This window comes from Falco biarmicus, chromosome 19, assembly GCF_023638135.1.
Source record: "Falco biarmicus isolate bFalBia1 chromosome 19, bFalBia1.pri, whole genome shotgun sequence".
NCBI lineage: Eukaryota > Metazoa > Chordata > Aves > Falconiformes > Falconidae > Falco > Falco biarmicus.
This window is the reverse complement of record NC_079306.1, coordinates 3,281,374-3,301,214: the sequence shown is the minus strand read 5'-3', so window position 1 is coordinate 3,301,214 and position 19,841 is coordinate 3,281,374. Positions and strand designations below refer to the sequence as shown.

Below are 19,841 nucleotides of genomic sequence, written 5' to 3'. Positions count from 1 at the left end.
CCTCCTCTCCGAGGCTGATTTTGTCCCGAGAAGGAACTGCCCTCCCAGAGCGCAGCGTTTCCACAGGGAACTTCTGGAAATCCGCTTTATTTGGTTGAAGCCAAAGTCAGCGATGGAGAACGTGAAATCCTGGCGCAGCCCCAACTGATGTGGGACCTTCCGCCAGCACCCAGCAGCCGCAGACCACGCTGGCCTCGTGGCTTCAAGCAGCTGGATAGCACCTCCGAGCCGGCCACGGTTAACCACCAGCGAGGCCAGCTCAGCACCTTTTGGGCTGACAGGATTTATCCCAGCTCAAGCAGCTGCGGCAAAGCGGCACTGGGTTTCCCTTTTGTACCAGCAGCCGGTGCCTGGTGGGGATCGAGGGGTCTTGTGAGCCCCAGCTGGGGCGAGCGGGCAGTTCTGGGATGCCCCCTGCACAGCAAGATGAAGGCACTCTGTGTGCTGGCAGGGGCAGTACCAGTCCCCAGCCCTCTCCTCCAGGTTGGAGCCCCCCAGGCAGCCCGGGACACGGCCCAGCCAGGCCCAGCTGCTGCGTGGCCGCAGACACGACAGTGGTTTTATCCCTTGGGAGAAGGGGGATTTTTCCGCGGCTCAGAGCAACCCTGAGCAGCCATCCCCGGTCACTTCGCTGGATGGATCAGGAAAAAGCAGAGGAAGAAGTGTAAGCGGGTGCAGGATCTGGGCAGGAGGAGGGAACGGGACAGGGGGATACGTGATGTGGGAGCTGCTGCAAACGGTGCCCCGGTCCCCTCCGAGCCTGGACCGCAGGGAGGGCAGAGAGGAGGCTGCAGCGGCCGCGGTCGTTTCCTGGTGCCAAGAAGGATCCTGAAGGTCTCTCCAGAGACCGTCCCGCTCAGTTGATGGGTTCGTACTCGGAGTAGCGTTTCCTCTGGGCAAAGAAAACCACGCAGCTGCCCACCAGGAGCATCACCATGGGGGTGCCCAGCGCCACGGCCATGATGGAGATGACAAGTGGGGAGAAGGTGTCCTTGGGGGGCTGCCCGAAGCCCAGCAGCACCGACCTGCCAGAGGGGATGAGACAAATCAGCCACGGAGACGGGGATCAGCTGCGTCCCAGGGGTGGGATATCCGGGGCTTTTGACCCCCTATAGGATCAGATCGATTATTTCACAGCAGGATCCCACACGGGGTTGGAGAGGGTTTCCCAGAGCCAGGGGAGGCAAAACTCCTTCTCACCAGCTCAGGTAGCGTTTCTCCTGGTAAACCTGCCCATCCTCTCCCCCAAAAGAAATGTTGATGGCGCTGATGGTGTAGGTGCTGCCCACACCCTCCCCGAAGTAGGCGCGGACAAGGCTGGACACGGGCAGGCTCCAGTTGGCCGCCTGCAGGCTGTGGGACCGGCACTGGATGTTGTCCTCACGCCGCGGGGTCTGGGAGCCGTAGGCTGTCGCCTTCCACTGCAGGAAGCTGAGCGGGGAGCTGTCATTTTGGGATTCGGCGACCAGGGAGAGCATCTGGTGGAGAGAGAGCAACGGGTGAAGCGAGGGCAGGACGGGGGGAGCCTTTGCGGCAGGTCAAGCCACAGCGGGGAGGCAGGTTGCCCAGCCCGCTGGCCCCAGATCCCCCTCCCCCTGCAGCAGGGGATGTCCCCAAGCCCAGCCGTCACCCCACACTCGCCTCGAAGATGGTGGGAGTGTACTCATCGTCGATGGAACGCGCCGAGCGCAGCTTCTGCGCCACCCCTGGCTCTTCCACCATGGCCACCTCCAGCGCGAAGCGGGAGCTGTTGCCCCGTGGAGCCACCCCGGCCAGGACAAACTCCACTTTGGAGCTGTTCGCCGTGTGCAGGAGGCTGGGCAGGGGCCCGTCACGGCCACCCACCTCGTAGGCTGTCACCTGCAGGGGACACAGCCCAGAGGGACAGCGCCATCACCGGCTGGGACACCAAGGAGCTGCGTGCCCTCTCCAGAAGGTTCTTTGGAGGCGACACGGTACCGTGTGCTCCCTACAGTGTCGCAGTGTGGCACGTACGCCCCACCTTTGCCCCCCTGGACTTACCCGAAAGGCCAGGCTGCCGTTGGAGAAGCTGCCACCCGGGTCGGTGGCCGGGACGCCCTTGAACTCGGCCGTCAGGGCCGTGTGGTTCAGGGTGCCATTGACGCTGTCCCAGGAAAAGTCCGACAGGTCGTAGGTGGGGTAGAAGAGCTCTTCCAACATTTTGGTCTGGCTGTACTCAAACACCTAGGGACAAGGAAGGGGAGAGGGGCCGGGAGCCACCGGCAGGTGCTGGGGACACCACCGCATCACACGGCGAACCAGGGGCTGCCACCGGGGAGAGGAGGGACTCCAAAAAGGAGCTGCCTTGGCCAACTCAAGGCACCAACCCAAGCCAGAGCCAACCAGGGGAGGAGGCACAAGGGGCCGTTTCGCTGCAGCTGGGAACGCTGCCGGCCGACAGCGCAGCCCCCCCGCACCCCCGGCCGTGGGGCAGCTCTCCCCAGCGGTACCTTGGTGAAGACAACGGCGGTGGAGTAGACCACGCTGCTGGGGGGCTCAATCCAGACGGCGCCGGTGGGATCGGGAGAGAGCAGCCGGGTCCAGTTGAGGTGCAGGGCGCTGCTCCCGCTCGCCGTAGCCACCAGCAGCGCGGCGGGGGCCCCGATGCTGCTCCAGACGTAGTGCAGGGTGTCCCCCCGCCCCACCGCCCGCACGTAGAGCAGGTTGACGGAGGAGCCGTTCCAGCCGGGGTTGTACTGCATCGACACCTGCGGAGCAACGAGGAGGCTCAGGGGGCTCGGTCCTACCCAGCGCTGGGTGAGGCCGAAGGCGAGGTGGTCGGTGCGGTGGCCCAAGTGGTGCTCAGCCAGCGTCGCACGGCCGATGGGTTCAGAACAGCTTTCGGCACGGGCTGGCAGCGCAAGACCCCCGCCGTGCCCCCCCAGGGCAGCCCCTCCAGCCCCCCGGTGGGATTTGCCCGGTGCAGCGCCGGTGGGTGCCGCTCTGCTCCCCACACCCGGTGTGTCTGGGCTACGGTACCGGCACCGCCGGGCCACAGGGCTCCAGCCCCCCGCTCCGAGCGGGATCAGACCCCCAGAACTTCCCCTGGGCGCCTGGCGCGGCCCCACAGGCACCAGGGGCTGGAGAATGAGGCGGCCGCCCCCTCCCCCCCCCCCCCCCCCCGGCGCCGGTCCGAGCCCCGATATCACCGCCGCCCCCTCCCCCCAGCCCCGGTATCACCGCCGCCCCCTCCCACCCGGCGCCGGTCCGAGCCGCGGTGCCGCCGCCGCCCCCACCCCTCAGGCCCTGATCCAAGCCCCGGTGCCGCCGCTGCCACCCCCCCCCCCCCCCTCCCCCGCCGGACTCACCCGCCGCCCGGCCCCGGCCCCCACCCCAACCAGCAGCAGCAGCAGCGGCAGCCGCGCGCCCGCCGCCATCTTGGAACCCACCCGCTCACATGACCGCGCACGTGACACACCCCCTTAAAGGCGCCGCGCACCATTTTCTTAAAGGAGCCGCCCCGCCCCTCAAGACGGATTTTAAGGGGCCGCATTCACCTGCCCATCGCCCCTTGGCAGCCCCAGCGGGGGCGGCTCCTCCCCCGCTCCCCCTCCCCCATCAGCACAGGCTGCATTGACACGTTTTTATTTACGAGACAAACCGTCAGCGGTGCCTGCCCGGACCCGGGGCGAGGCCTGTGCTCCCCTGGGGACCCCCCAGCCCTTCCCCACCCTCCCGGGTTTATTTCCCCGTCCCTCCCACAGGCTTGAGACAAACTTTCCCCCCCCGCTCAGCTCCGGCCGGGGGGGGGTCGCTCCAGCTCTTCCCACCGTCGAGTCCCCGGTGCCCGGTTCTTCCCAGTGGGGGGATCCCCCCCTCTTATTCCTGGGCAGACTCGGGGGCGGCTGGCTGCTTGCTTTGATCGTCCCCCTTCTTTTTGTGTCCCGACACAATGTCATCGATGCGGAGGAGGAGAACTGCCGTCTGCGGAAAGGTGCCATACCCCGCCCCGTCAGGAGCTGGTCAGAAAAAATAAACCCCAACCGACCCCTCCCTCACACCCCAAAACCACCAGCCTGGCGTTAAAACGACCCTCCGAGCGCAGCACTACGGGAAGGACACCGTGCCCGTCACCCACGGGCAGGGACAGAAAAGGGGGACACCAGTTCTTCCTTGCTTCCTTGCCTTCGACCCAGCCCCACCAGCGAGGGCTCAAACTGGGAGCTTTCGCTGAGGGGAGGGCGGCTCGGGCCAGGACGATGCGAGGGGCAGCAGCTGCCCCGGCCACCGCCAGGGTTCCAGCACATGGCTGGCACCCAGCCGCCCACCCCCGGCTCAGCCCGTCCTTCACCGAATCACACAACGCTTTGGGGGGTGAAGGGACCCTTCAAGATCATCGAATTCCAGCCCACTGCCACAGGCAGAGGGACACCTCCCCACGGGCAGGGGGACACCCATCCCACCAGCCCGGGGCGCTCCCAGCCCCATCCAGCCTGGCCTTGCGCATGTCCAGGGCTCTGGGCAGCCTGTGCCAGCGCCTCACCGCCCCCACGGGGGAGAATTTCTTCCCAATATCTTCATCTCCCCTCTTCCAGCTTAAATCCATTCCCCCTTCCCCATATCTAATTTAAATCCCCCCTCTCTTAGTGTAAAATCATTCCCCCCCTTCCCCATATCCAATTTAAATCTCCCCTCTTAAGTTTCAATCCATTCCCCCTTGTCCTATCGCTACAGGCCCTGATAAAAAGTCCGTCCCCAGCCTGTCCTGGTGGGACTTGCAGAAAAAAAAGGGGGGGAATATGGAACACGACAAGTTTTAGCCACAGGATCAAAACCCAACCACTCTGAGCGCCCGAGTACGGGCTCCCACAGGTGCTGCATCGCATCGCCACCCCTCCCGCGTCAGCGAGCCGAAACACCCGCAGGCACCACGCTCAGCACCCCAGCACTCAGCATTAACGCTCCCCTCTCCCAAAAGACGTGCCACGGAGGCTCGGAACTTCTCCCGCCTCCCTCCTTACCTCTACCGCCGTCTTGTAGGTCTGCAGTTTGACTGCTAAAGGCTCCCAGATCCCCAAATCCTTCATATCGACTAAAGCTCCGGTCTCGCCGTTCACTCCCCACGTCTGGCTGCCTTCTTGAGTGTGTTTCGCCTGCAAGCGGAGAGGGACAGGTCACCACCGACAGCGTAAGGCAGCAAAGTCACCTTCTGGAAACGAAAAGTGACCCACAGGGGCTCAGGAAAATGGTAAAAGGTCATTAGAATGTTTTCAATTCTGGAGCTGATCCATGAGCGTGTTACTGAGCACCACCTGAAACAATTATACTGAACTTGCACTCAGAGATATTCTCTCTCGTGCCATCCCATCTAATCTCCCAAGGAAGATTCTGGGTTTGTTCACCCCCAGGGTTTTGTTGTTTTCTTTTTTAACGCTGGTACCTCCAACAAGCTATTTAATCCCACCTGCACCCTTTCAAATTTGGCCCAAACCTTCAGGAAAAACGTCTGCAGCTCAGCTAATGCCAAAACACCCCCACAATCTCAATCCCCTTTAACGGACGGGTTACTTCAACACCAGTTTCCTTTGATGTAAAAGCTTACTGCCACTAAAGCCGCTCCCTCAACAAGCTGCTCGCGCAAGAGCAACGCCAGGGAAGGACCGATCCGGGGAGCAGGAGGCAGCGGGAAGGGGCTGAAGCTCCTCAGAAGACCCCCAAGCCCCACGCCTTACCCTGAGCGAGGTCAGCACACGGATGGTACTAGCACCACAGTTCTGGATGAGCGTTCGGGGAATGACTTCCAGAGCCTGGGCTACGGCACGGTAAGGCCACTGCTCCACACCCGTCATCCCTTTGGATTTCTCCGTCAGCGCGTGGGAAACGGCCATTTCAGTCGCTCCCCCTCCCGGCACCAGCTGCGGATCCATGAGGACGTTGCGACACACCTGCATGGCATCCTGAAGGTTTCGTTCTACCTCCTGCAACAGGTATAAAAGGCAGAGGATCATTGGTGGCAGGGAACCGTGGCACACCAGCAGCTGGGAAGGCGGCCAGCGGGGCTGGCTCCTTGGACGGATGGAAAAGCTTTGCCTTCACTGGGCAGCACAGCCCGCCAGACGGGAATCCTTGTGTCGCTGCAGAACCCGGCAGAAATTTGAGTTTGCTTCATCCGCACGCCAAAGCTGCTCGAAAGGAAGCAATGACACCAAGAAGGTGGCCAGGACGCGGCGGGGAAGCGGCACGTGTAATAACTTACTGCTAGGATTTCCTTGCTGGCTCCACGCAGAATGATAGTGCAGGCCTTGGGGTCTTTGCAATCGGTGACGAAGGCAAAATATTCATCTCCTATTTTTTTAACTTCGAAAAGCCTGGCGCCTGTCCCCACATCTTCCTCCCGCAGCTCATCGGTGCGGCTCACGATGCGAGCTCCGCAGGCCCTAGCACGCGAACACCGCTCAGGTTAGATGCTCACAAGTAAAGAGCTGGGAGAAAAGGGGTGAGGTAAGAACAACCGCGCGCCACAGGCGGCGAGAACGGGCCCCAGCGAGGAGACGGCGTTTACCTGGCGATCCTGTTGTTGTCCGTCTTTCTCACTCTGCGGATGGCGGTGATGTTGGCTCTCATCAGGTAGTGCTGGGCCAAGTCTGAAATCAGGATCGTGACATTTTATTGATGACTCAGCGCTATTGTGACAAACTTTACGTTATCATTAAAATAAAAAAGGTTAATGGGAAGAAAAAACCTAAATGTAGCTTCTTAAACCAAGCTGCAAGGCAAAATTACAGCGCAGCTTTGCACAGTTTGCTAGGCTCAGCCCTGTATTTTGATATTATGATATCAATATATTGATATTTTGATAGCGTTTCCAAATGCTGGAAAAGCACAAAGCACAATACTATTTTAAGCATCCACATTCACAAGGCAACCTCGAGAACCAACTTCAATGCCTGCCATGTAGAACAATCGCTAGAAAGGTAAAAAACAAAACCAAACCAGGGTCACGCTCAAAATCAGGCTCGGGGGGTGTGTGTGTGTGTGGCTTGGGTGTTTTTTTTTCTTTTTTAAAAAAGTTACAGAACAGTGCATTTAACACAGTGTGAACCCTGAGATTAATTCAACATGAAGGAAGATCATGTGTGTTATTACCAGAAATTCCTTTCTCTGTGATGACCAGATCTGGCTTGACTCTCATCAGATCCTCACAGATCTGCTGAATGTACTCTTCCTCCATCTGCAGGATGCGGGCAAAGTCTTCCTCCCGCGTTATTTCAATATCAGTCTGCACAGAAAGAGGTGTCAATATCTCACCGTATTCCTTCCAATCCTCCCCTGAGTCAGACCCAGATCCCCTGGCTTGAGTGATCTTAACTCCCTTTTTCTCCAGGGTACTGACCCCGCAGCGGAATTAGCCCATACAAGCAAAAGGTGTCTGGAAAGGCAGAACGTGAAGAAATCCTTCTGCCACTCACGCTTTTAGCTAGCTAGCTGGATTTGTTCTCCTTACTACTTTTCAATCAAAAGCTGCGGACATCTCTACCAAGAGTTGCTTTACCTGGCTCTCTCCTTTCTTGTACTCTAGTGAACAATCCAGAAGGACAATGCGGGGATTCTTAATAACACGACGCATTCTGGGATGAGTTACATCTTTATTCACCATGATTCCACGCAAAACGCACGAGTCTTCACTAAAACCACCTGGAATCTGAGAGACAAAAGAAAGGGGGAAAACGAGGCAAGTCAGTCTAGGCAAACCTGGGTATCCGTGCTCCTCAAACTATCCATCCCATGTACTGAAAAAGGAAAAACCCTCCCAAGTAACCACGATGCATCCAGGTCACAATCCAAATTAATTTTAAGAGCACGCTGACTTCAGGTAAGTGAAATCCATGGAAGAACTTGAGAAACTGCTCACACCCCCCTTGCCTGGCAACAGGAAGGCAGAAACTGAAACTTAAATGGTCTTTTTGACAAATTTTCTAGAAGAGTTGAAATAACTGACTCCACTTTCACTGTAAACCAGCAAGGCTGCCAGCACCGATGGAAATTCCAGGGTTTTGCCTGCAGATCAGTAGACAAAACTCTTCCCACTGCATCTTTGGAACAACCAGCTCAGAAGGGGAAAGGGGCACACAGGTAAGAAACATTTCAGGACATACTCACCTTTTCTACTTTTGCATATTTTTTAATATCAATTTCCTTTCTGCCATTTTCTTCAAACTCCACGGTCTTAACAGCATCAAGAGCAATGCTGCAGGCCAAGTCAGACCAGCGGTTTATTGCCTTGGTATTTATAGCACTCTTTATGATTTTAAGCATCATCTCTTTGTTGTTCACATCCACTGGAGTGCTGACACCAAGGAAAAAAAAAAAACAACACAGTAAACTGAGTATTACTCCAAGCTACAACCTCTTCATAATCCCATTGAATCCCTCTCCAACTATATTAAATTCTATTTTACGAGCATGATTCCCTCAAGAACCATCTCTAAGCAGCACGGAAACACCACATCCCTTCTCCCTAACTCCCACCAGCCCACACTTACCCAATTTTCTTTAAAATACTGATCATGTCATCCAGAGCTTTACGGTAAGCCCCAATGATCACAGTTGGATGCATCTGCTGTTCAAGGAAGTGTTCAGCCACAGAGAGCATCTCTCCAGCTAAAAAAAATAATAATAAAAATCATCAAAATTCCCCAGGTAAGTTTGTAGAACAATCAACAGTCAAGACAGGAGAACAGCACACCAGACAAAAAGTATCTGCTATCCATGTAGAGAGCTCTAACATCATCTATACTTTTCCTTATACTTACATATATACTTATATATAATATAAATAGATGTATAGATGTACTTATATATACCTGTCCTTATCTCATGGAAAGAATATAACCTCACAAAGCATGGAGCTGGTAACCTAAGGGTCTAATGAACATCCTCTGCCACAAGCGACTCAATTTTAGAGTTGGTAAATAACGAGCATCTGTCTCGTTAAGGCATACTTACTGGGCTCTGATGAGCAAAAAGGGCAAACTTCAACCTTAAGCCTTTTATAAAAAGTTATGTCTTATCCACTCTCCTTACCAAGGATAATTACAGATGTGGTCCCATCTCCGACTTCTTCATCCTGAGTACGGCTGATCTCGATCATTGATTTTGCAGCTGGATGCTGGACTTGAATCTGCAGGGGAGCAAGGGGTATGTTTTGTGTTCCAGAACACTAAAGCTAAAACATCTTGCCATCACTCCATGGCACAAATACCAAACCTTTTAAACAATCAAAGGCATTCTGCCCAACCATAGCAAAGATTTTTTTTTCCTTTTTGAGACCCAAAATAAGGCCTTTTATTTCACAGGACTGCGTCTCTCACAGTTTTTCAGACATTACGATTTTTGTAATGTTATTTTAACAGCACTTGCACCAGAAAGATGACAGTGATTTCTTGTTCTAATTATTTGGTGCTGTAAAAGCAAACATCTACTCCTAAGTTTTTTGATGCAAGTGATTATAGCTACAATTACCATAGCACTTACATCGCTCTTGTAAAATCTCTGTGAAAACTTAGCACCCTGGGGTCAAACCGACTTTTCTGAGGAGGAAGAGCATTCACTGGAAATATTTAACTCCTCCCCAGTCAGCACCCTTCTTGGTACTGCTGTTTACTACCTCCTGGCTCTCAAGACAGACGATGAAATAACACAGTTCCACTGCCAGCTATGTAACTGTATCCTCGAAGATTCTGACTCACATGTTAAGTAAAAACAATCCTTTAGGAGAAACTTACTTCTCTAAGAATAGCATTGCCATCATTGGTCATCACAATCCCACCCATGGGGTCCAAAAGCATCTGAAACCGAAAGAGAAGCAATTTTTACACTGACTGGTAACGTGTAGTGTTTCAGTACACAGCACAGGTACTTCAGCGACAGTCCTTACCTTCATCATAGCTCTTGGTCCTAAACATGTTCGGATAATGTCAGCAATAGTCTAGGAGGAATAAAAGAAATGAGGCATCAAAAAGTCTAAAAACCCCACAGTCTATATGAAACAAGCAGCCAGTGCAAAGCTTACGTGACCCGATCACTCTGCAGCTGCTTAGATGCAGCAGAAGTTAAGAACTGTGTGGGAACAAGGCCAGCGGGATCGTAAGCGGCACCACACCGAATTATTATTGAAAAGAGATTTCAAAATTTAGACACACTCAGATTTTGCAGAGAAAGAGGGTTCGGTGGGTTAAACTCCTCCATGTTCAGTTACACTGCACTTATTTAACACTGAAAATTCATTTTCTATGCCGCTTCTGCTCTGGATTCATACAGAGAAAACATGCTTCAGATCTAGTTTACCCTCTTAAATATATAAGTATATAAATATACACACACATATATTAAAAACCAAAAAGAATCAAAACAGCCTGACACGAGAATACGGTACCTTGGCAGCAGTGATGTTTCCAGTCTGGACTTTTCTTCCAGACTCGCGTTTCATATTCTGACCTGAAGTTTTTAATTAAAAAAAAAAAAAAAAAGAAAAGTACATTAATATGATCTTACCAAGTAAGTCCAAGACTGAAACGGTGATTCAGACAACGCATCAAAGACACCATCTCAATCACACGCACTTGATATATGACCAGTTCTAAATTAAGTTTACAATATAAATACCACAGCCACTCTAAGACATAAGCGCCAGTGAAAAACGACATTCCTTATTGTAACAGAATTCCCGATTAGCATCATAGTTCAACTGAGACAAAATTTTGCAACCCTGGAATACAACCTGTTCCCCCATGAAAAATCAAAGAGCAGTGACTCCGAAGAAATCTGCCAGATCACACAGAGTAAACAGAACATTGGTTTAAGATTTATATATCAGTGTCGCTCGGCCTTTGGCACATTAGGGTGAGCTGCCACTGCCGTGCCACAGGCTCACAGATGTACCTGGGGACTCGTTGTCACAAGGGTCTGCCCTAAAGGACCCTAAAGCACCTTGAGGTTTGGTGCCGCTTGTCTTTTGTTACAGGCCTAGGCTGGATGAGCACAGATTTACTTTAGGAGTGGATGTTTGTGCATATACATTTTTAAAACACAACAAAAGCAAGCATCCAGAGCAAGGCAATGAAGCTGGGGAAGGGTCTGGAGCAGAAGCCTCATGAGGAGCTGCTGAGGGAGATGAGGGCGTTTAGCCTGGAGAGGAGGGGGCCTCAGGAGGGACCTTATCCCTCTCTACAGCTGCCTGGAAGGTTGTAGACACGTGGGGGTCAGTCTCTTCTCCCAGATAACTAGCAACAGGACAGAGGAAACAGCCCCAAGTTGTGCTAGGGGAGGGTTAGATTGAATAAGAGGAAAAATTTCTACACCAAAAGGCTGGTCAAGCATCGGCACTGGCTGCCCAAGGAGGTGATGGAGCCATCATCCCTTGGAGGCGCTTAAAAAGCGCATGGGTGTGGTGATGAGGCACACGGTTCAGCAGTGCCGGGGGAGCAGGCTGACCTGGTGGCCTTAAAGACTTTTTTCTAACCTAAACGATTCTACGATAAAGCAACGGCAAAAGCAACACCAAGAACAAAGTAAGGAGGCCTAAGGAAAGGGCTACAAGCGCTGCCTCTTGGCTAAGGCGAGCAGCCCAGGCACAAACCGACCCCAACGAGGGGAAACACGGCTGCGGGGGGAAACAGGGCTGGGGGAAACAGAGATCCGCCAGGAAGGCCTTAACGAGCAGCGCTCCAGCGCAGGGGGCGGAGGGGCCCAGGCAGCGGCTGTGCAGCCCCCGCGGGGCCCGGGGGCAGCCGGCGGGAGGGGAGCGCCGGGCCCGGCCGCGAGGGGGACCCAACATGGCGGCGGGGAGGGGAGAGGGGGAGCCCCCTGCTCGCCCCCCAGCCTCGGGAGCCCGCCGGGAGGCCGGGCCGGCGGGCGGCGACACTCACTGAGGACGAGAACAGGCCGCGGGCCCATCATCGTGGCGGCGGCGGCGGCTGCAGCGCGGCGCGGAACCTTCTGGAGACAGCGCGCCCCGAGAGCTGCCGCCTCACCGTGCCGCGGCACCCTACCCCGCCTCCCGCCCGCGCCGACCAATCCCGGCCCGCGCCGCTGGCCCGGCGCCCAATAAGGAGGCGGTGCCCCTCCTCCCCGCAGCCACAGCAAGTTCGGTTGAGAGGTGGCGCCTCAGCGCATGGAGCCGCGGCGTGCTGGGAGGGGCCGCGCGGGACTACGCATGTGCGGGAGGCCAGTGCCACATGAGCAAAGGGGCGGGGGGACGAGCAGCAAGGGGGTGCAGGCGGGCCTCTCCCCTGCCCGCTCCCCCTTGCATGGCGGAGGCACCGCAGCCGCTACCCGCCGGATCTCCGGGAGAGCTGTGAGGCGGTCGAGACCTCTGAGAACCGTGTGTGGGAGGGAAGTCCTCAAAGTGTCCTCCCCGCCGTCAGCGCTGTGGTCTCGCCCACCTCACGCCGCGGGCGCGGGCTCGCCGCGGTGCATGCTGGTAACCGTAGTTCCTGAGGCAGCCGGGCCTGTCTCGGCCCATCCCGCCACCCCGGGCCCGTCCCCGTCACAGCGGCTGAAGCGGGGCTGCCCGGTGGAACCGGGGGCCCTCCCGGGGGCTCAGATGCCCCCTCACAGCACAGCAGCTGCGAGGTAGCCTGGCAGCAGCCATTTTTGTCACAGGGCGCTTTGCCAGGCCCCTCCGGTTGCCCAGCGGTAATGGCAGGGACAGAGGCCACACCACCAGCTCCCTCCGCCCTCCCGCACCCTGTGTGCCTGGAAAAGTGTCCAGCGTTTCTGATTATTTGTTTGCCCCCCTCAAACTGTTTGCTCAATAACAAGGCTTTGTTTTCCCTCTCTCATTTCCAGCTCACACTGTTAGCCAGGAAGAAACGCAGACAGAAGTAGGTTGGCTGCCTTAGCGTCTGCTAGTCAGCTGCCTGAGGAAGGGGCTTTGCTGAGAAATTCGAGCCTCTTTGTAAAAAGCTCTACACTTCTCAGGCCAAGGACAGGTATTTTCTCAGTATTTGTGTGATGGGGCCCTCATCCTATCATGACGCTGCAGCAAACCCTGCTGAGGTGCGGGCCAGGGCCAGCCCTGGTTTAAGCTCTGTGGTGCTTTCTGTAGTCAGCAGCTTGGATAAACCCTGTGTGGCTCGGCAGGGAGAGAAGAAATCGGGTGTATGGGGAGCCACTGCTAAAGATTGAAAGTCGGGAACTTTGATAAAAGAAAGAGGATGAGGTGGTGATCTGGCAGCTGGAGCCCTGGAGAGGTGGATTCATGGGCTGTTTGGTGTGTGAGGAAGATGCATGTACAGAGGGGTGTTTTTTTGGCCCCTCTACCATCAGAGGTCTGCAGGCAGCTGCCTGAGAGACACTGGTATAGGCAACCTCTCAAAGCTTCCTCCAGCACTGAAAACCAGGCCTCATGGCTTTGTGTTGCTACTGGTTTTGCAACAAGGAGGTCCGGACATTTCCTAATCTGTTGGAAACAGAAGGGTGGAGCATCTCTGCTGTGGGGTTAGTTAAGCAGAGTATCCCTAATATATCAAGATACAGTTTTGGGGCTTGTGCACTAGGACAGGCATCCCACCTTCTGTTTGAGGAATTTAACCCTGCTCTCATCTTCTCCCTCGTTGCTTTCCAAAGCCTCGATGCGGTTGGCAGTGCTGGCGAGCTGGGCAGAGCTGCTAGCCATCTTCCTCACGGGCATCCTGCTGCTCTGCGTGGAACTGCTCTTGCGAGCCATGGTGGTGATTGGGCTGCTGCTCTATGTGCTTGTCACAAACTGAAGGCCGGCCAGGTGGAGAGGGTGCCTCTTTTTTTCCCTTGGAGAAGGCGGTAAGAAGAGAATTGTGCCGACCTCGAGACCAGATGGGGAGGAACGTGAGCAGTAGCCAAGGGAAGAGGGAGGTATGGCCACCTTCTGCCTTCCTACGGTACGTCCCTGCTCGGCAGCTTTGCTGTCGCCTCTCCCAACGCACCGACTTGCAAGGGGCCTCCAGCAAACCCCAGTCGCAGCTCCAGACCGAGGCCTGTTCCCTCAGGAATTGCTGGTGGGAGCCTGGTCTGCCGCACCCCCCGCTGCCCCGGCACCCGTGGGGCTGGAGGCTGGGTAGGGCAGGGGCCGGCACTCTGCGAGGAGGGGCGATAAGTGCTATTTTTGAACGAAAACCTGGTGGTTTCGGGTTTTAGGAAAGCTGCATCCTCCTGGGCGGGGAGGACTACATTTCCCAGCATGCCGCGGGCGGCCGCCATGTTGCATCGCGTCACTTCCGCTGCTGCTACGCTGACTCGGCCTTGCCCTGAGCGCCGAGGGGCAGAGACGGTGAGGGCCGGGGGGGGTCCCGGTCTCCGGGGGGGGGGCTGGTCGGGGCCTGGCGGTGGCTGCGGTGGGGGTTTTGGGGGGACGGGAGGGCCCAGCCGGGCCTTGCTGCTGGTGATGGCTGCGCTCCCCATTTCTTGAGCGCTGAACCCAGCGGTAGCGTTTAACTATACGTTAAAGATATATGTGCGCAGAGCGTAGGTCAGGCTGGCCCTCGAGCTGCCCGGAACGGTGATTTAAGGAGCTTCTGATCCAGGGAGTCGGCCTTGGGAGAGGTGAACCAAAGAACATCCCGGTTTTGCCGTGTAGGCCGGCACACTTAGACCATCGTGGTGTTAAACCCTGAGGAGTCAGCTCCTGCGGCCCTCAGCCTTGCCCTGGCCTCGTTATAACACTAAAAATCACACCCCCTGAGGAAATAAAAAACACTAAAAGACCCTTCCTCAGAGAGCGTGTGCAGTAGCATAAGGAGTATAATGGATGTGCCAAAGCGTAGTCAGTTATCTGTACAGACCTGCCCACCGGGCATGGAAAGTGTGATAATTTTGGTGTATAATGTTTGTAACTATGGCTGGCTTTGGTCGCTTGCACCCAGGTTTGCACAGCTCTGTCGTAAACCAAGATCTCATCTCGGGGTGTCAAACTGGGTTCTTGCACGGCAGGAACGGGCTCACGTTTGAGAAGCGCTGCCGGCTGGGGATGTTCTTGGGTTTGCGTGGAGCCGTATCCCTGAGCTGCCTGCCCTGCGTGGGTGTGTAGGAGCAGCCGTGGGTGTGTAGGAGCAGCCAAGGGTGGGAACGGGAGTGTGGAGACTGTGGCAGGGGAGGAGAGGGGAAGGAAGGGTCCTCCGGCGTGGAGGCTCTGACACGCCAGCGGTTTGTGCGCTTCAAAGCACTGACAAGTCTCCTGATGGGTTGCGTGTCTAAGGGGTGTGTGGGCTCCTTGTCCTCTCAGCAGGGCAGCTCCAGAGATGCTCCAGGAAAGTGGGACACGTGGCCTGAGGCAGGGATTGACCGAAAGGCCACTGGAGGGAGTTGGTGGTACCTCTGTGGCTGGAAATAGGAAAGGATAAGAAATGTTGGAAATGAGGAGCTAGGAGTTTCTAAGAACAGACAATTTGGTGGGGAGAAGAGCTGACTCTGTTGTATAAGACACTGCTGAGAAGCTGCCGTGCTTCGCAGTGGCAATTAGTTGCTAAAACTGGTGAAACGAATTGCCGGAGCTTTTGCTGTGGAAGCTAGTTAGAACAGGCTTTGTGATCGGAGACCTTTGCTAATTACTAAGATGTGATAAAGGGGAGCGATACTTGCCCAGGCTTTGAAAAGGGAGAAAACGGTCATTTTTCTTCTGTGCCTGCTGGTCTGGGTCACTGCTGTGCCAGTTCCTACGTCCTTGCACAAAAGTGCACAGGTATTTCAGGGGCAGTTGCAGACTTGCGTGGAGCGAGGGTAGCGCTCTGCCAGCTTGTGATAACCCTTTATCAATATTGCTGTGAAGTGTACAGCTGTTCTCCCACTACACATGAATGCCTGAACCGTCTTGTTTTCATCATTCTTTTTGCAATTAAATCATCAATGACGTTTCATTTTCTTTTTTTTTCCTAGATGAAGCTCCTGATTCTCGCCGTGTTTGCCCTGTTTTACGTGGTGCGCTGTGAGGAAGGTGCCAGGCTCCTGGCCTCCAAATCTCTGTTAAACAGATACGCAGTGGAGGGCAAGGACTTGACGTTGCAGTACAACATCTACAATGTTGGCTCTAGGTAAGCCTCATCCAGCATCCTAGTACTGACCCAGGGCAAACGTTACGTGTGTATTACTATTCCTGTACTCCATGATGTGCTGTTAGCTTTGCTCCCCCTAACTCTGAGCTTACCAGCAGTGCTTGAAGATTTGACCCTGCAATTTGCCTTTTTCTTCCTCTTTCGTTGTCCTTCCTTTCACCGTTTCCTGCTTTCACCCCACGGCTGCTCTAGCTGTTGTTCCAATGTGGTGTAGTATACAAATACAAAAGTATTGTGATGCTCTGCTCCCCATGCACGCAGCCTCTCACTCTTGGATTTGTGAGCTCTTTCGCCTCTAGCTTCCCATTTTTGGGGTTTTTTTTCTTTCAGTTTCTCTCAGCTTCACCTTCCTCTTTCTGCAGTCTCCCTGTAATGCAGCTTGACTCTCCTCCCCATCTTCTACCAGTGACTTTTCATGTTTCAAAAGTCAGTTTTTCCAGCTGCTGAACTGTCAGTATGGAGCCGTCACCCCCCTTTGCTGCAGTACCCTGTGAGGAGAATGCCAACTCTAAGATTCTTTTCTCATCCCTTTTTTTGTTGCATTTAGTGCTGCTTTAGATGTGGAGCTGTCGGATGATTCTTTCCCCCCCGAAGATTTTGGCATTGTCTCTGGGATGCTCAATGTCAAGTGGGACAGGATTGCTCCGTATCTTTTCATGTTGTGAAATCTCTCTCAGCACTCATTCTCACCCCCAAGCATCCTGTAGCTCTCCCGTCTTCATCCATTTTCGCTGAAATTCCAGCGTGCCAGACCCTGGGCAGGGTACTGGATGCAAATCTCTCTTCTTGAAGGTGCTGTGTTAAAAAAAAAAAAAAAGTTCCTTGCAGAGAGGGCCAGGTCCCTGCGCAATTCCTCTGCCTGGGATGGAGGAGCAGCTGGATCAGCCTTGGATGGGTCTGGATGTCTGTAGCCACAGGGGGCTCGCATCTGTCAGCCGCACTGACTTTTCCACCTGGTTTGAGGCTGCTCTTTACCCATCTCCTTGCTTTTCTTTGATGAAATGCAATGGTTTTCCTTAACTTAACGGCTCTCAGAGCGAGTAACGTGTCCCACACTGTGGTTCTGCGGCCTCTCAAAGCTGGTTACTTCAACTTCACCTCTGCTACCATCACATACCTGGTGCAGGAGGGCGGACAGGTTGTGGTGAGTTGACTATTTGTAGGATCCTTGCCCAAATCAGAGAGCAGATACACCTGGCTGCGCTCCTTGAGCTGCTTGTTGGGGGTTGGTGCGTGTCCCTGCTCTCCTACGCTGCACAGGCTCTGTTGCAAGAAGGAAAGGTGGCAAATACTATGTTTTTCCCCCTCTTTCAGGTTGGTTTCACTAGTGCTCCAGGGCAGGGAGGCATCTTGGCTCAGCGTGAGTTTGACAGGAGGTTCTCCCCTCACTTTGTAAGTACCTTTCAATCGGGAACGGAAAGTGCAACCCAGCGCGGTGGCTTTTGGCCAGCTTGTGGTGCGTTTGGTTCGTGCTACGGTCACCTGGAAAATTCCAACATGGATTGCAGTTAATCCATATTGGTTGTCCAGAAGAGTATGGCAGAAAAAGCAAGGAAATCTCATCCTGGCTGCCTCTGTGGAGGAGCTGGCATGGTGGGATTTGAGCTGGAAGAAGATCTGATGGCTGCAAACTCACATGTACATGATTTGTTTTGACTTCTTTGTCACCATTTCTCCTTCTAGCTGGACTGGGCAGCTTTTGGTGTGATGACCCTGCCCTCCATCGGGATCCCACTGCTGCTGTGGTACTCGAGCAAGAGGAAGTATGACACCCCCAAGACCAAAAAGAACTGAGCAAAGCCACCAGCACCCCAGAGCTCGGGAAAGAAGCCACCCAGAACAGCAGGGATCAGTAACAGTCACCCTGCCAAGCACCGCCCTGTCGGCAAGAGGGAATCCAGCACTTCAACAGCAGCGATGTGTTGTCTTCTACATTTTAAGAAAGAAACAAATGAAAAAGAACCCAACTGGAAATCCCAAACTGCCTTGTCTGTGTGTTCGGAGCAGAGGCCCCTCGCTTCATTGCAGACAGTGCTGGTGCCTCTGTGCTGTGACCGAGGGGCACAGCTCTGCAGTGTCTCTGAGGCCTGCGCTGCCTTCCAGCCTCCATTTGGCCCAGTGGCTCTTTGCCCGCTGCAGTCTTCACAACTGAATTAAATCTCAGGGCCCCCTTCTCCCACGTGCTGCCTGCCTCGCTGAAACATCTGCGGGAAGGAGCTCTAGTGACAAAACCAGAGCTCCTTTTGCTAGAGGCTTCTCAGAGCTGCTGTTTTTTCAGGTGGGGTGCAGGAGGTCCCTGTTGATGCTTGTTCTCTCGGAAGCCCCGCTGTGTTTCGGTGAGCGCTTCGTTGCTGTGTTTCTGTTCTTTCTGGTTGCTCTGTTAAGGGTTGAGCTGTGTTGAGGTACTGAGGATTTTTTTTAATAAAAGAAACACCATGAAAGAAGTTTGCCTTTCTTTTGCCAGGAAGTCCTGGAAGCACCTGGCTGCTAATAGGTATACAGTCAGTAAAATAAATCACTATAAATAAAATAAATAGAAGAGGGAAGGAAGGGTCCAGAAGGCCTGGTACTTTGCACCAGCTTTTCCTCCAGCTCCAAGCCCCAATACGAGATTTTCCTCCAGCTCCAAGCCCCAATACGAGATTTTTCTTCACAGCCATACATAATGTAGCTGTGACTGTGCCTTGGGCAGCAATTCGTGCTTTTCCTGTGGGGGAGGTAGTGGCATAACAAGGGCTGACAAGTGGTGAGAGGTGGCTGGTTTCTGCCTTGAGCTCTGGGCAGGGAGCCTGGGGCTGTTCACAGACCGTGGCTGTGCCGTGCTCCTGTGGCACTGTATGGCTTGGTCTGCCCAGCTGTTGGACCTCACTCAACAGCATGGTGGTACCAACTGAGAAGTCCTGGGCCATGCCAGAGCGAACGCTGTGCCTTTGTTACCAGACCAATGTTTCCAAGTCGGAATTTCAGAATACGGACAGGCTGAGAGAGCTGGGGTTGCTCAGCCTGGAGAAGAGCAGGCTCTGGGGAGACCTTAGAACAGCTTCCAGTGCCTAAAGGGTGCTTATAAGAAAGATGGGGCCAGTCTTTTTAGTAGGGCCTGTAGTGACAGGACAAGGGATAATGGTTTTAAGCTGAAAGAGGGGAGACTGAGATTAGATATTGGAAGAAATTCTTCACTGTGGAAGTGGTGAGGCGCTGGCACAGGCTGCTCAGAGCAGCTGTGCGTGCCCCATCTCTGGCAGTGCTCAAGGCCAGGCTGGATGGGGCTCGGAACAATCCATTCTAGCAGAAGGTGTCCCTGCCCATGGCAGGGTCAGAACTAGATGATCTTTAAGGTCCCTTCCAACCCAAACCATTCTGGGATTGTTCTCTAGACCCTTGGCGCCAGCTCTGCTGCCCTGCTCTGGACACGCTCCAGCACCTCCATGTCTTTCCTATGGCAAGGAGCCCAAAACTGACCACAGGATTCAAGGTGTGGCATCACCATTACAGGGGGACAATCACTGCCCTCATCCTGCTGGCCACACCATTTCTGATACAAGCCGGGATGCTGTTGATGGCCTCCTGGGCACACGGCTGGCTCATGCCCAGCCAGCTGTCAACCAGCACCCCCAGGTCCTTTCCCACCAGGCTGCAGCGCTGCCTGGAGCTGGTGTGACCCATGGGCAGGACCCGTCACAGAGCCTTGTTGAACCTCGTGCACTTGGCCTTGGCCCATCGGCCCAGCTCCCTCTGCAGAGCAGATCAACTTGGTGTTGGCTGTGAACTCAGTGCACTCAATCCCCTTGTCCAGAT

At 54.7% G+C, this 19,841-nt stretch overlaps 3 protein-coding genes across 4 annotated transcripts; 1 reads left to right on the top strand and 2 right to left on the bottom strand.

The window, feature by feature from the left end:
* Positions 1-71: 71 nt before the first annotated feature.
* GLMP (glycosylated lysosomal membrane protein) lies at positions 72-3,580 on the bottom strand. Its single transcript, XM_056321835.1, has 6 exons — positions 3,330-3,580; positions 2,472-2,729; positions 2,023-2,205; positions 1,642-1,860; positions 1,201-1,478; positions 72-1,025 (listed from the first exon to the last, which is right to left on the bottom strand). The coding sequence occupies exons 1-6, from the start codon at positions 3,396-3,398 to the stop codon at positions 857-859; spliced, it is 1,176 nt and encodes a 391-aa protein (XP_056177810.1). The 5' UTR covers positions 3,399-3,580; the 3' UTR covers positions 72-856.
* Positions 3,581-3,705: 125 nt separating this feature from the next.
* On the bottom strand, positions 3,706-12,039 carry CCT3 (chaperonin containing TCP1 subunit 3). The gene is made up of 14 exons (XM_056321834.1): positions 11,889-12,039; positions 10,397-10,458; positions 9,899-9,949; positions 9,747-9,809; positions 9,046-9,142; positions 8,505-8,622; positions 8,122-8,308; positions 7,514-7,663; positions 7,108-7,240; positions 6,524-6,605; positions 6,218-6,398; positions 5,694-5,939; positions 4,983-5,114; positions 3,706-3,945 (listed from the first exon to the last, which is right to left on the bottom strand). The coding sequence occupies exons 1-14, from the start codon at positions 11,917-11,919 to the stop codon at positions 3,841-3,843; spliced, it is 1,638 nt and encodes a 545-aa protein (XP_056177809.1). The 5' UTR covers positions 11,920-12,039; the 3' UTR covers positions 3,706-3,840.
* A 1,491-nt stretch (positions 12,040-13,530) lies between these two features.
* Positions 13,531-18,490, top strand: SSR2 (signal sequence receptor subunit 2). 2 transcript variants are annotated; one of them, XM_056321836.1, is made up of 7 exons: positions 13,531-13,880; positions 14,137-14,269; positions 15,871-16,025; positions 16,594-16,692; positions 17,082-17,190; positions 17,361-17,438; positions 17,730-18,490. In XM_056321836.1, exons 1-7 carry the CDS (start codon positions 13,714-13,716, stop codon positions 17,838-17,840), a joined length of 852 nt encoding a protein of 283 aa, XP_056177811.1. In that variant the 5' UTR covers positions 13,531-13,713; the 3' UTR covers positions 17,841-18,490. The 2 variants fall into 2 exon arrangements, with proteins under 2 accessions (XP_056177811.1, XP_056177812.1); XM_056321837.1 differs by lacking the exon at positions 14,137-14,269 and having other exon boundaries at positions 13,842-13,880.
* Positions 18,491-19,841: the final 1,351 nt, after the last annotated feature.